The 15,041-nt window shown below is 41.0% G+C and overlaps 1 protein-coding gene across 1 annotated transcript; it reads right to left on the minus strand.

Annotated features, from left to right (window-relative positions):
* Positions 1 to 857: 857 nt before the first annotated feature.
* gmpr (guanosine monophosphate reductase) lies at positions 858 to 8,926 on the minus strand. Its single transcript, XM_031742359.2, has 9 exons — positions 8,458 to 8,926; positions 5,866 to 5,985; positions 5,550 to 5,633; positions 5,170 to 5,343; positions 5,003 to 5,084; positions 3,484 to 3,590; positions 2,845 to 2,887; positions 2,014 to 2,173; positions 858 to 1,642 (listed from the first exon to the last, which is right to left on the minus strand). Exons 1-9 carry the CDS (start codon positions 8,542 to 8,544, stop codon positions 1,462 to 1,464), a joined length of 1,038 nt encoding a protein of 345 aa, XP_031598219.1. The 5' UTR covers positions 8,545 to 8,926; the 3' UTR covers positions 858 to 1,461.
* Positions 8,927 to 15,041: the final 6,115 nt, after the last annotated feature.

The following is a 15,041-nucleotide window of genomic DNA, read 5'->3' on the forward strand; positions in this document are numbered from 1 at the left end:
TTTCAAGCTTCAGAAATGTCTCTAATTCTGAAACAGTTAATGCATTATCTTTATTAAAACCCTCTAGTTAAAGCGGAAAGTCTGCACACCCATCACATCTTGATTTAAAATCCACTGTGGTGGTGTACAGAAGCAAAATTATAAAAACTTATGGACCTAATTATACATTAGAAACAAGTTTTCATGGACCCAACATGTGACCAGCAGCACAAAAGAAACGACCGTTTCATTCCATCTTCAGTTGTCGTACTCTCCCTCCTGATCTTATAGTAGCTACTCCACGTGGTTTTGTTTTCACAGGAAGTGGCAACACCGTCAACAAAGAAATATTAGAAATATGTGAGCGGTAAGTGATGAAAGAAGTTTTGTTGTAATGCAACATGAATCTAAATGGTTTTAACTCCAAGCCAGACATCTTGGTAGTTGGTTTACCACTTCTTCTTTTTTTGTTGTTGAAACTTTTGAATCAGAAAAGGAAACCGAAATCTCAAAAGCTTCTAGTTACACAGTTTATTCTCCAGAAAGAGGAATTATGTTAATCATTCACTGATTAATTACTTCCATTTTCTGTCTTGACTGTAATAAACATGTAATACTGTTTGTAGTCACAGTATGCATTACATAGTGTAGGTTTTCATTTCCTGTGTTTAATGGCATCGTTGCGTTACTTTGCAATGCAGTAAAAGGCACAAATCTCTAGACTTGCATGATTTAAAATGAGAGACACATTTTTAAGTAAATTTGTCTCAAATATACCAAATACCTGAAATGCACAAACTGTGAAGACTTCATTCTCATTATGAAAGCGTCACAATTCAGTTGGAACTGAAAGACCAACACCACTGAGGAAACCAGCACAAGGTTCTCCATGCAGTTTATTGCACACAATTTCTGTCTTGACAATTAAAGGCCGGAGTCTCTGGATCTGGCATATCAACTTGCACATTCATTTTAGGATAGACTTCAGCAAAATTGATCTTACCACTAATACCAACATGTTCCTGCTGAGTGTGTTGTACAAATCTCATATTCTTGCTTGCTCTTGATATGTTGTTAATGTTGAAATAGTCTCCAGTAACAACTTTATATACAAGTTTCTGAAAGATCTCCACTGTAGTAGTTTCACTGCCGCTTCCCAAAACTGGGAAGTATTTATCCGGGTGTTTGTAGGTGAAGCGTATTTGCACATTCCCATTCAAAAACAATGTCTGCATAAATTACAACAGTACTTTATTGGTTTCTGCAAGCATAGAAACACACTCACTGTGAGATTAAAGTGAGTAAAGTATTGTTATCCATCGGGGTAATTCAAGTCAAATTTTTGAGTTGGTTTAATTGCGGCCTGAAGGAGCTGAAAGCTTTCGGACAGCAGATATCTTGAGAGGAAACAGGTGCGTGGTGAAGTGAGGTGTAGGTCTGTATGTGGTCCTGCTGCTACTGGGAGAAAGTAGTACCACCCCCTTAAGTGAACATATGGCTAGACTGCTGTGTGACACGGATAAAGGTGGTTCTGCGGCTCAGCTCTTTGAGTTTGGCGGCACCCACATAGGTGCAGGTGGAGCGGAGTCCCCCCAACACATCCCGGATGGTATTTTCCACATCTCCTTTGTAGGGAACCTCGACCGTCCTCCCCTCTGATGCCCTGGGAGCCAAGGAAAGAGGTGAGAAGGTAGACTTTAGAGACTTTTCTTTGGTAAAACATCTGCTCATCTATTCTAGTACAAGACCAGAGCATGAGAGTTTAAAATGGACTGATCTTTTTTTTTTATAAAGGCAACTTTTGGAGTTCTAGAATTCTTTGTGTCTGCGTTATGAATCATCAAAGTATGAAATGGATTGAATAAGAAAAAAAATGTTGCAAACACCTGAGTCATTGAAGTGTGTCTATAATCATAATAATAGACTGTTACTATAAGCAATTTAAAAAAAAAGGAATTCCCATAGCAACACAGATGAAGCCAAAATGAATGACTCACAGGTGTTGCTGCGAGTCTCAGGGTATCACTATCTCACCTATACTCGGCAACTCCCCCGGTGTATTTCTTCATGGCTGTGTCGGAGCTCATGCCGTAAAATAGTTTGTACTTCTTGCCGTTCTTCTCAATGACCTCCCCGGAGCACTGGTCGTGGCCTGCGAGCATTCCTCCCATCATTACAAAGTCAGCACCGGCACCTGAGGAGCGGAGGCACAGCCAGAGGAGGCACAGAGGTCAGGTGTATAGAAGAACACAGCAAGTTTGAAGAGACAAACAGTGCACTGTAGCAAACTGTTGTAGAAATATGTACAGTTTTGTTTGTTTCTTTTACAGTAATTAAATTAAAAATGCAGCTTTTGCAATCAGAATTATGATTTGAATCTCTTGTGCCAAAGACATTTTGCTTTTCCAAGATCAGCTTGGGTGCGGGGAGGGTGAACCCTCCTTCCATGACCACGTCCGACAGGAGCCAAGGTTTAGCAAGCCCCGGACCCCGGCCTAGCCATAGATACACACACGCACACACACACTCAGTGTTGAAGGTGCCATGTTGGGTGGGTGTGTTGTTGACCACAGCATTCCCGTAGCCATGCAGTGTGAAGAATGGGGAAGCACAAGAAGCTGAAGTCAGGGAATTTGGACAAGGACATGAAGTGATGGAGATTATAATCACAAAAACCCCCCCAGAATAATCACAATTGTATACGACACCATACTGTAAATGTTTTTACATTAAGATACTTTTTTTTTGGTAGATTACAGCAGGTAAGCTGTATATACATACAAAAGGAAGCTGGGAAATAGATTTGGCACTACTTCACTGTAATTTAACTGGGACATTTCTTACAGCGTGGGGTTGGTTACTCACCAAAGGCCTTAGCTACATCTCCAGGGCAACTGCAGCCACCATCCTTAACAGAGGTTAAACACGTGTCAGTTTACTGGGTCACATTAGGTCAGAGAAACAGGTTTAATGTTTAATTTTAGGACTAAACTGCTCCCCCTACTGGCTGCAAACCTTTAGTAACTATTGCAAATTAAAATCTGTTGAATTGCACAAAGATCAGAAATATTATAGCAAACTCAGCAAACATTAGAACAGTGCATATGAAGCGTAGACTGCTTTGGTGTACGAACAAATCTAGTGATCCATAATTGCACATGTCTTTTGGTTTTTGCACGTTTACAGTGTGTTACACCTGCTGAACTGATGAGCAAAAGCTGGTCTTTCGAGCAATAAATGCTCTTCTGTTGCTCACGGTTTGCCACCCTATCCTCCAAGTACAACACAATTTAAAAAGGAAATCTCTTTGATGCATTTTCAGTATCTACATGAAAACCACATCATTGCACTCTGCTCTGTATCATTTTCATTTCAGCGTCTTGCATATTTGCAGTATATTCTGCAGACAGCTTTCCTACTGTTGCAAAAATTGCCAAGATTTACTTTGATTACTGTTTGACCTCATTATTATTATTTTTTAATATTTTTATATTATGGACTTACAGAGATAATGTGGCCTTTGAGTCCATGAGCTGAGTCTGCACACTCTATAACGGCACTGAGCTGTGGGTAACCCACTCCTGTCTTGATCCTTGTCGTGCACACAGAACCTGCAACAGTCAGAGCACACATTAGAGAACAGCATCTTTATCTCTCTCTCCGTCTGTGCTGATTATTGCTGTTGTAACTACAGGAACCTGCTGTCTTTTTTAATCTGTTCAAGTCAGGTGACTACTCTATCAGCAGGAGCGCTAAGAAGCACCAGATGACGTGATGCAGAACAAGCGAACAGAAGAGAAATATTCAAATGCCAAACCAGGAGGGTGTTTAACAGGAAATAATACAGGACTGCACGAAAGTCTTCAGCCACCTCTCACTTCTTTATATTTTACTTCCACGGAGCAAGACCTTCTTAGTAGTAATAGTTACGTAGTAAGTGGTTAAATAGTAACAGCTCTTTGGGCTTTCTGTTTCTTTACTCGTTTTTAGTCCAGTCCTTGTACCTGACCATTTTTTAAGGAGTGTTTTGTTTGTTACATCATGTGACACTGACCTGTGAACCATGAAAGTACAATAAAGGCACCCATGTCAAGTGTTGTGTCTACACATAAAAGACAACTTAACAAAGCAGCAGCTGTATCTTTAGGCACTTTTTTACTAGCAGACTGTCACAAAAACCACACCATTTTTGGTAACAACACATTTTGACAAGCATAAAATAGGATTTTTGCACCATCAAGGTGATTTGCAAGGAGTTAATAGCTGAAAATTTGCCAAATGTTGGCACGGTGTGCAGTGTAAAAAACAAACACAACAGTACCACAGTGAGTGCCATTTTTAAACACAGCGTCTTGGTTTGGTGCTGCGTTTCAGCCACTGCTGTTGGGAATCTCATCAAAATTGATGGAATTATGAACTGTACGAGCAAAAAACAACTGTTCTTTAGTATTCAGCTGCTTATTAATGAATGTGATTCAAATGCACACACGCGTTAGAAAACAAGCAGCTTCATCTTATTGTTTTTGCTGTCCTGTTAAGGCCATTTTTATATTCGCTCTATGAAACTCAGTGCTATCTGTGTAAAAAAAACAAACCCCAGCTTGTTTCATGTTTATGTCGCGTTGTTGTTGGACTGAGTTTGCAAGTAAACCCAGGAAGGACAGATAAGTCTGAGGCTGGAATGGGAATCCTGATTAAACAAACAAACTGTGCAATACCATCTGGAAAGTGTCCGATTGTCAACGGCTTAATTTGTCAGCATGACAATGATCCCAAACATTAGTCTGCCGTAATCGTACCACTAAAACCACATTTTTCATGTCGCCACAGCAACGTTAGAGTGGCTACATTAGTCATGCAATGAGTCAGTAACTTAATGGCGTGTAACATGACCGCTATACTTGGATTCAAATGCTGTATGTCTCTGTCTAATGTCTCATCTGTGTTTGCATGCCTCACTGCTGCTGTCTTTGTGTTTGAGGACTGTGCAGTTCTGTGTTAAGAGACCTTTGTACCCACTCACCTGGCCCGATGCCCACTTTGATGATGTCAGCACCAGACAGGATGAGTTCCTCCACCATCTCTCCCGTTACCACGTTACCAGCCTGCAAAACCAGCACACAGTCTTAAATATCCCATAATCCACCAGGAGACAAACTGCCAGCCAACGTGAGGCACTGTCTTTCCTACCATGATGGTGTGTTTGGGGAACTTTTCTCGGACTTTCTTGACAAACTCCACAAAGTACTCAGAGTAGCCATTGGCCACGTCCAGACAAATGTACTTGAGGGCAGGGACGGCTTCCAGGATGGCACACAGCTTCTCCAGATCTGCACTGCCGCTCCCTGAGCTAGCAGCTACGTGCTATGGGGAATGAAAATGTGTTTTATTTTGATTTTCTAGTTTCTTACGAGAGACAACCTACATGTAAAAAGTCTTAAGAGCTTAAAAGAAGGCAACTGGACTTCTCTAAGTTCCACTTCCTTTTTTTCCAGCTCTTAAGGCGATGACCTGGATGACTGGGAATCCACACAGACAGACTACATTAAAGCAAAGACTGGAAATCTTACCTCTAAGCACTCTGGGTGACTAGCAGCAAAGTTTTTCCAGTCTTCTACAGAGTAGTGTTTATGAATGGCTGTGAAGAGGGTGTGCTAAAGAAAGAAGCAGTCGGACAGAAAGGAAGATGAGAGATTCAGAAATACCCTAGATACTCTGGGCCACTGACATTTCTCTCTATCATCCATCATTGTCCTTCTCCAGTTTTTTTCCACATATTTTCAACTTGAACAGAAGTAACCTGCTGATGAATCCACAACCATACGAAATAAAACAAATGTATTTTTTATTTACTTTCTTTTTTTAATAACTATTTTCTTCACTCACTTTACTGAGAACTTGTGCCATCTCAAATGTTCCTGTGGTGTCCATGTTGGCTGCAATGATGGGGATACCTATGTAGGTCTGCTTAGAGTTGCGGAATGTAAAGGTCCTCTGAAGATCCACCTGAGGACGGAAGGGATTTTTAAAAATTTATTAGTATTTTTTTTATCTTTGTGATTTTTCTTGGGAATATGAGAAGGCTAATACTCATCTCCTGAGTGTGCATGGACGCACTGAATCATTTAGATCTAATGGACAGCTTCTAATGGGTATGCCTGTAATGTGAAAAGCCACATGAACCAAGCTGAGCTCAATGTGACACACAAGCTGCACCATTTTCAGGAAAGTGTTTGAGTTACTCGTGGAAATTATTTCTTTCTAATTAAATCGTTAAAATAAACCTTTTTTCCAGTTAACGGTCTAAACACTGAACTTTGTTACTACTCAAGAATCTTCTCCCAGAACCATCGTTCAACAGTCTTGGTGGCTTTACTGCTATAGCATTACTTGGTCTGCTATAGCTTACTAATGTTAGCTAATGTAAGCAATCTAAATGTGTTTACTGAGGCTAATATTATTGGCTGATATTAGTTATTTGCCGATCTTTCAGTATCTGCATTTAACGGCCAATAATAAAAATTTAAAAAGAAAAGAAGAGACAGCAGAAACACCCTTCACTATGGTGTGAGTGATATTGCACAGTTTGTCCACCAGAGGGCACTCTGAAACTTCTCACTTGTAAATAACTCTAATAGCCCTTTTCCACTAGTACTTGCACGACTCATCTCGGTTTTGGATGTTTTTCATTACAATCGAGTTCCACCTTATGTGTGTGGGGTCGTTACACAGTCCTGTGACATAATTTGAACACAACACAACAGTGGAGGACGTTGAGGCGATGGTACACCTGCTGTTCCGTGCATGGCTTTTAGTCAGACTCGGCGACCACATTGTTGTTTTTTGTGTAGCTATTTCACCTCCCTGGCACAGATTCTACCACCTATGGAAAACCCTAAAAACCCAGTCTAGTTGAACCACGCCGAGTAGCTACCAGTGGAAAAGGGCTATAAATGACTAAATATATAATCAGGTTCAACAAATGCCAAAATATCAGAATATTGGGGGTTTTAATCACCAACTATCAGTATTAATCTGAAACACGTTTTATCATTCTCTAAAATGTAGAAAATGTAGAAATGTGTCTAACAGGAAAATTTTCAAACTAGATAAAAAGGAGGTAAAGATGGTGGGCATGGTTGTCAAAAAGTGGGACATAACGGTGAGTTTCCTTGCCAACAGTTTTCCAAATGGCTCCCTCTTAGTGCTGAATGCTTTTGTTGAATAGAACCAAGACATTTATTATGCAAAGCTACTTAAGCTATAGACTTACCGTACGCAATGCACCATAACTTTTAATGTGGGTACGTTTTGAACGCCCCAGAAATAAAAAGAGGTCATACCTCATAATAGTGAGAGGAAGGAAAGAGGTGGAAGACATGGACGAGGGAGGTAAAGTCTATATTGATTCGCTCCAGCACATCAGCAAATGCTGCACACTGACTCAGGATTTTCAGTTTACTTCCTTTCTATTCACCATTAATAATGAGAAAGTAATAATGCTGGTGTAGCTCACCAGGTTGAGCAGGAGACCCATGCGCAGCAGGGCTATTGCAGGGCCAGGCTGCGTGTCTTCCCCCTGCTGTCTTTCTCTTCCTGTCTACTCTCAATCTGTCCTGTCATAGTAAAGACTAACCCCGCCACCAACACCATCAAGCTGAAAATAAACCACATCACTGCAAAATATGTACTTAAAATAAATAATGACAAAATGCATCCAGTGGTCTCAGTCGCGGCCCGCTGCCCACATTACGATCTGAAATATCAAAATAACCAAACAGCATTCATCAGGTGTCAACATGTGTCTGAGACCTGAATCAATGTGATTAAAGCTGCTGTTATACTGATATCTCTGTGGCATGTGGAATGTGCTCTGGTTGGCTGCAACACGCTCCGTCCTATTTTTAAACAACTTTTCTGAGAAGTCTCCCGTGTCTCATGTTGCTTGCTCTCTCAGAGGGCTCAAACTTTTTGCTTTAGATCTAGTGCCACCACAAGTATCGTGATGTTGGACACAGTGTGGCCTGCTTAGTCTGCTTTAGATAATAATGACAGGTAACTAGATCAAGGCCAAACTGATCAAAATGTTCTTTTATGCCTGTGACCAGCCGGTTTCCTGTCACCTTTAAGAAGGTCACTCCGCTGTTACACAGTTTCAGCCCAGCACAGAGGCAGTGTACACCTGATAGCTCAACATTAAACAAGACAAGGAGTAGAGGCACTTATGTACAAGTACACTGAGTGCGCATTTCACTCCTTCAACGAGGTATCTTTGTTGATTTAGGAGTAAATGTAAAGTATTTTTCGCACCCTCATCAATCTGCCCTCATGTATAAACAGTTAACACGATATTGCGTCACGCGGCACAATGCGCAGGAGAATACACCTGTCTAACCCAAAGAGCTGTTTTGATGGTTGATTATACTGTAATGCGTGAGTTATGCGTAATAATGAGCAGACGTAATTAGCAGGACCGACCTCTGAGCGGCTCTTCAGGCTGCTCCTCTTGGGTCTGAAAAGGACATCCTTAAAGTCCAGCTTGAGGTCTGCGTCCACTCGAGGCATCTTGAATGCCCCCAGAAATGATGACCAGGACGATGATGGCGAGTATGCAGAGGTAGCTCCCCCGAGGAAGACTGCAGCAGCTGTGGTGGTCGCTGGTCCCAAGCCCCAACCACCAAACCCGAGTCTCAAGGAGGCCAGCGTTTTTATAGCAAAGAGGGACCCAGCCCAGTCCTGGCCCCCATGTCTTTATTTGGGCCTGGACTCTCTCTCTCCCCCCTCTTTCTGTCTTTTCTCTCGCTCCAGCACTCCACTCCTCCAGCCTCGCCTGTCTCCCCCCTTCTCCGCTCTTCAGCTGAATGGCAGGAGCAGCAGTGGCTGAGCTGGCAAGCAGGTCCGGGCTGTCCTGTCCCATCTGCAGCCACACACACACACACTCTCTCTCTCTCTCTCTCTCTTACACACTCACAGACATGGCAGCACTGCAGTGGCTCGCGTGCTGCAGTGCTGAAGAGCACACCTGCTGTCCAGCTGGGGCATTGCTCCCTTTGCTGTTGATGGGCAAGACAGAGTGAGGACAAGCTAACGAACAAAAGCGGGGAAGACCAGGTTACAGGAGGAGAAACCAAATCAGTCACTTAGATTCATACACACACGTGTGCGGCAGTGCGCAAAAGTCTTGAGCCACCTCTTATTTCTTTATATTTTGCTTTCAAGGAGACAGACTTTCTTGTTTCAAGATGTCTTCAGCAATAGCTATCAAGGCCTTTCTGAAGGTGTTTCAAACTGTTTCTGTGGACATTTGGTCAGTGCTTGTACGTGGACATTTCCAGAGGAAGAATTTTTTTTGTTAACCCCCATATGAATTATTTAAGCCTGTGCTGTGACTAGCCAAAAACAACAACAACAACCCGACAGCTTAGCAAAGAGCCAGTTTTAAATCTTTCTATCTTTCTATATGCAGCCTGTGACAAAACACATCATTTATTCTTCAATTTAATCTACAAAAGATGCTACCCCCCTCAAAAAAACCTACAGCAAAAGAGAGGTATCTAAAATTCATGTCCTTAAGAAATATCAAGCAATGACAACTGCATGACAACTATCCCAAACAGATTAACAATACAGAAAAAGCAAAACCTGTTTAAAAATACAAATCTTAACAGAGAACAGAGCAGAAAGCAGTCAAGATCCAAATAAGAGCTTTAAATGTCCTTCAGAAAGCCTGGAGAACTATTTCTGAAGATTACTTAAAGAAATGACAAGAAATCTTGTCTAGGAGAGTTCAGCTTGTGCTGAAGAATCATTCCAAATATAAACTTTCAGCTTGTTAGAGCTGTACAAACTCTGCTTTTGCCTTAAATACTGTATTTCTATGTAAGTTTGTACATTTTCAATAAATTACTTCATGTGTTTCCAATTTTCTAGCACAAAATATAGAAATTAGGGGTGACTCAAGACTTGCACCGTACTGCATGTCTCTTTTAGATTGCCAGTGCTTCCTTTAATGTGTCTGTGTTGTTTTTTTTTAATGTCTAATTTTTCAAATTTTAGCCCAACTCTGATCCTTTATTGTCACGTCTGGCAGGGCACAAGGCGTGGAAGGAATGAGGTGAGGACCCAAGTGCAGGCAAATGGAGACGAGGGGGGAGTGATTAACAAAAGGCAAGCTTTTATTTTGGAGGCTGAACTAAACACAAACAAAAGACAAGGCACAATTAGAAAGGGACTAACAAAACCTAAACTAGGAAGGCAACTACAGTACATGAGGAGACCAGGAAAACGTTACAAAGATCTTAAAACCGGGAGAGAGGGGCAAGAGACACAAAATATCAAGGAGCTGACTCAGAAGAACGCAGGGGAAGACGCACAGAAGCAACATGGAAGATCACACGCAGACAGACTAGAAACAAACAAAGGAAAACACAGGGCTTAAATACAGAGGCAGTAACGAGGGAGTGAGAAACAGGAGGGAAACACAGCTAGGACTAATTAGACATAAAGAGACAAAGGAAGCAAAGCAGAATGCACCGCACACAGGACCGGGACTATCAAAATAAAACAGGAGACAAGCGACATTAACAAAGACACGGACTTGACACTGAGACTTAGAGACACAACTGACTGGGGCGACAGAGGGAACATGAAGACGAGTGACTAGACGAGGAACACACTGAAGGCAAAGTAACAGAAACCAAAATCCTGGGAACTAAGAATAAACACAAGCAGAAAACAAAGAATGACAATAATCCAAGAATATAAATTAACCAATAAACACAAAACCCTGAGTCACAGACTCAGTACCTACGTTTCTGTGTTTGACTAGAGATTTCTAATTACACATAAACCAGTTTGTCTCATAAAAATAAATCATCTTTCATAAGTAACACCCTAAAAATGTATTATAATGATTACTTACCCTGCAACCTTACACTCCGAATCAATAACAGTTATTATATTTATGTTATTAATGATATTTATTATTATTAGTCAGTGTATTCATAGTAAACCCAGTAGCATCTTTTAAATAGCGGCTGAGCAAATAAAGAGCCCCGTTACAGTTTCAGATCAAACCAGCAGATGTCAGCAGAGTTTCAGAAAACAGATACTATATGAACATCAGAAGAGGAGCCTCAACACAACACTTGTTTAAGTTTTTCCTGGGAACAGGATGTCCCTTCCTGATGTTCACGTGCAGTCATGGAAGAGGCATTCTTGTATCATCTCTCAGCTTTTATTTTTATTTTGTGATAGTACCAGTGCAAAATATATAATTGAATTGTAATTGGTTTTAGTAATGCATTATTAAAAAATATCACTTCGTATCGCAGCTGATAAAGGTGAGGATAGTTTTAACTACGGTATAACTCTATTTATAATAAAAAAAAATAGGTACACCTGATCAACTGAGTGTTAGTGCAAAATTCTAATCAGCCAATCGCATGGCAGCAGCTCAGTGCATTTAGGTCAAATTGAGCATTTAAATGGTGAGAAAGTGACTTTGAATGTGGCGCGGTTGTTGGTGCCAGACATGCTGGTCTGAGTATTTTACAGAGAGTGGTCTGAAAAAGAGAAAATATCCGTTGAGTGGTTTAAATGCCTTGTTGACCTCAGAGGTCAGAGCAGAATTCAGACTGCTTCTAGCTGAGAGGAACAACTGCAGAAGAGCATCTTTGAATGCAGAGCAGATGGGCATCCGCAGCACAAGACCACATCGGGGGTCACTCATGTCAGCTAAGAACAGAAATGTGAGCCAGCAGTTTGTACATGTTCACCAAAATTGGAGAAATGTTGCTTTGCTTTGATGAGCCTCGATTTCAGTTCATGTAGAGGGTAGGTTCAGAATTTGATGTAAACAACACGAAAGCATGGATTCATCCTTCCTTGGGTCAAGGGTTCAGGCTGCTGGTGATGCAGAGGTGTGGGGAATATTTTCTTTGGGCCCCTTAGTACCAACTGAGCATTGTTTAAACAAAATCTACCGGAGTATTGTTGCTGACCACGTCCATCCCATCACACTGTACCCATCGTCATACAGCTGCTTCCAGCATAATAAGACACCATGTCACAGAGTTCAAATCATCTCAAACTGGTTCCTGGAACATGAAAACTGTACTCAAATGACCTCCACAGTCAACAGATCTCAACAACAGAGCACATTTTAGTGGAATGGGAGATTTATATCATGCATGTTCAGCCAGCATATCTGCAGCAACTGTGTGATGCTATCATGGCAATATGGCTCAAAATCTCCAGGAATGTTTCCAGCACCTTGTTAAATCTACGTTACAAAGGAGATCTGACCAGATACTTGCAAGGTGTATCTAATAAAGTTTTCCAATAAAGTTAGTTGCTTGAGAGTTAAAATCATATAAAAAATAGTATGTTAGAGTATTATATGTTATTAATGTTATATCAGTGTTATTAATAGTATGTATGCAGCATGTTGTTGCTGCAGGACGTGGAGCTTAGAAAGTGACTGAGTCATGCAATACCACAGTTTTTAAATCTAGAGCACAGGGTTGTGTAGGATCAAGGACTCAGACCTTTTCCACAGATCCAGTCTCATATTACTCAGCCTAATGTGGGGCTAAAGTCTCATTAGCACTGTTAGCTCCAGAGTAACGTTAATGGATGAAACAGATTTTGGAGGGCTGTGAAGAGATGCTTTTTTTGAAAGATATTTTAATGGATCTCTAAATAATACAACAGTGTTACACTGGTATAAAAAGCATGTTTACAAATATGTTTAGAAATGTCACTGTTTAAGGTTAAAGTTTGAATATTTCAAAACATAAAAGCATACCAGAGGATAGATTTCAGTTTCTCTCTCTCCCCCCTCTTTCTGTCTTTTCTCTCGCTCCAGCCTCACCTGTCTCCCCCCTTCTCCGCTCTTCAGCAGAATGGCAGGAGCACCAGTGGCTAAGCTGGCAAGAAGGTCTGGGCTGGCCCATCTACAGACACACACACACACACACACACACACACACACACACACACACACACACACACACACACACACACACACACACACTCTCTCTCTCTCTTAGAGGATAGATTTCAGTTTCCATAGCAACATGTTTGTTTGTTTCGCATTTTTTTGTAGCTTGAGACTCTCTGTCATTGTGTGTTAAAGAATAGACAAGAATAAGAAGAACAGAGGAAGAATCTGTATCATTGGTAAACCCGTTCAAAGAATGTTGCACTGTTAATAAGCTGTACTTTATTGAAGTGTAATGCATTCAGTAAAGAAACATTAAACTAGCTGAAAAGATACAAAGGTTTCTTTGTTTTTGTAAATGTATGTGAGGTCTGTTTATTTTCTCAGATTCACTTGATTAATTTTTCCTTAGAAGAAAATATTATTTAAAGAGGAAACAAATATTCTTTTGACTCTGGGCCTGATATACTGATAAACAACTGAGCATCAGCATAGAGCGCTCAGGTGTGTGTTAGCAGAATGCTACACCTCTCAGGGGTGGATTTCCCAGCAAATTCATCCCAAAGCCAGATGGTGCAATGCTCAGAAAAACTGCAAAACACCTGATAGCTACATCTAACTGTAAAGGCCTTTGATGAACTGAAGCAACATTGTGGAGTGTAGAAGAGTGGATCAAAATTCCTCCACAATAATGTGACAGACTGATCATGTGATAAAGACAACTCCCTCGCTGAAACAGATCAAGTCCAGTGGACTTGTTCCCCAGTAAGAAGGGGCAGTCACCTTCATTAGACAGCAAAGTAAAAAGAAAGAAAAGCAGGGAAGAGAAGTCTGGTGAACCATGTGAAGGAAAAACATAAATGACTGAGTCAGTCAGTGTCTCTGGTCAGTTTTTTTTTTGTTTGCGTTAGACTTTTAAATACATGTCGCAGGAAACGTTCAACAATTCAGTGTCTGACAGAGACAGGAGAGAGGAATCACACAGACCTCCTGAGTCAGCGGAGAGAGGAATAGCCCAGCGGATGGAGCCCCAGAATATTCAGGAAAGAGAGACACAGCAGGTATCACTGAAGATAGAACTGCAGATCAAAACAATTCAGAATGACCTGGTTGTGCTTGAGAAAAAGCAAGAGTTTCTCCTTGAGCAGAACAGCAACATTGTTGCTCTGCTGTCCAAGTTTAAAAGTGAGAGAAAAGAACAAAAGACAAAGAACACAAATCTCAGGAAATGTTTGGAAAATCTTCTGTGCCAAATGGAAGAAATACAGCATTTAATAATGAAATGAAGTAAAAGTAGAAGAAATCCTACTGACCCTGAGTGACTTGAGACTCCTGTCTCTGAACCACCTCCTGACGAGGTTCAGGAGGTGGTTCAGCTGGGCCTTCTCAAAGATGTTCAACTGATGTGAATTTCCCGGCTGTTCTCTGTGGGATTGTGTTTATGATCTACTTGAACCCTACTACAATTTCAGACGTGGGCCAGTTACCTTTTAAAGAACAGGAATGATGTTAACAGACTAGCCAGAGCCTCACATGAACATTTTGACTGTGCTGATATGAATAAAGGGACAGAAATGTCTCAGTCTTTTAATATGTATGTGGGGTCTGTTTATTTTCTCAGATTCACTTGACTAATTTGTCATTAGAAGAGAATAATAATCAAAAGGGAAACAAATATTCTATTTACCCTGGGCCTGATATACTGATGAACAACTGAGCATCAGCATGGAGCACTCAGGTATATGTTAACAGAATGCTACACCTCTCAGGGGTGGATTTCCCAGCAAATTCATCTCAACGCCAGATGGTGCAATGCTCAGAAAAACTGCAAAACACCCACTGGCTACATCTCAAACTCTACAGGCCTCAGTTAGCATGTTAATTGTTAACATTAACACCCTCGCTGAAACAGATCACATCCAGTGAACTTGTTCCCCACCCTTCTTACTACTTTCAGTGTTTCTTTGTCATTCTTGTTTATGTGACAAAGGCTTCTGACTCTCAGGCTCAGTAGCCACCAATCACACATACTAACATACCGACTTCAGAATTTTCCACAATTTCCAAATAGTTTTCTTCCCTGTGCTCACATCTCAGATCATTTCATTCAAATCACGGA

This window comes from Oreochromis aureus, linkage group 22 (genome assembly GCF_013358895.1).
Source record: "Oreochromis aureus strain Israel breed Guangdong linkage group 22, ZZ_aureus, whole genome shotgun sequence".
NCBI classification, from domain to species: domain Eukaryota; kingdom Metazoa; phylum Chordata; class Actinopteri; order Cichliformes; family Cichlidae; genus Oreochromis; species Oreochromis aureus.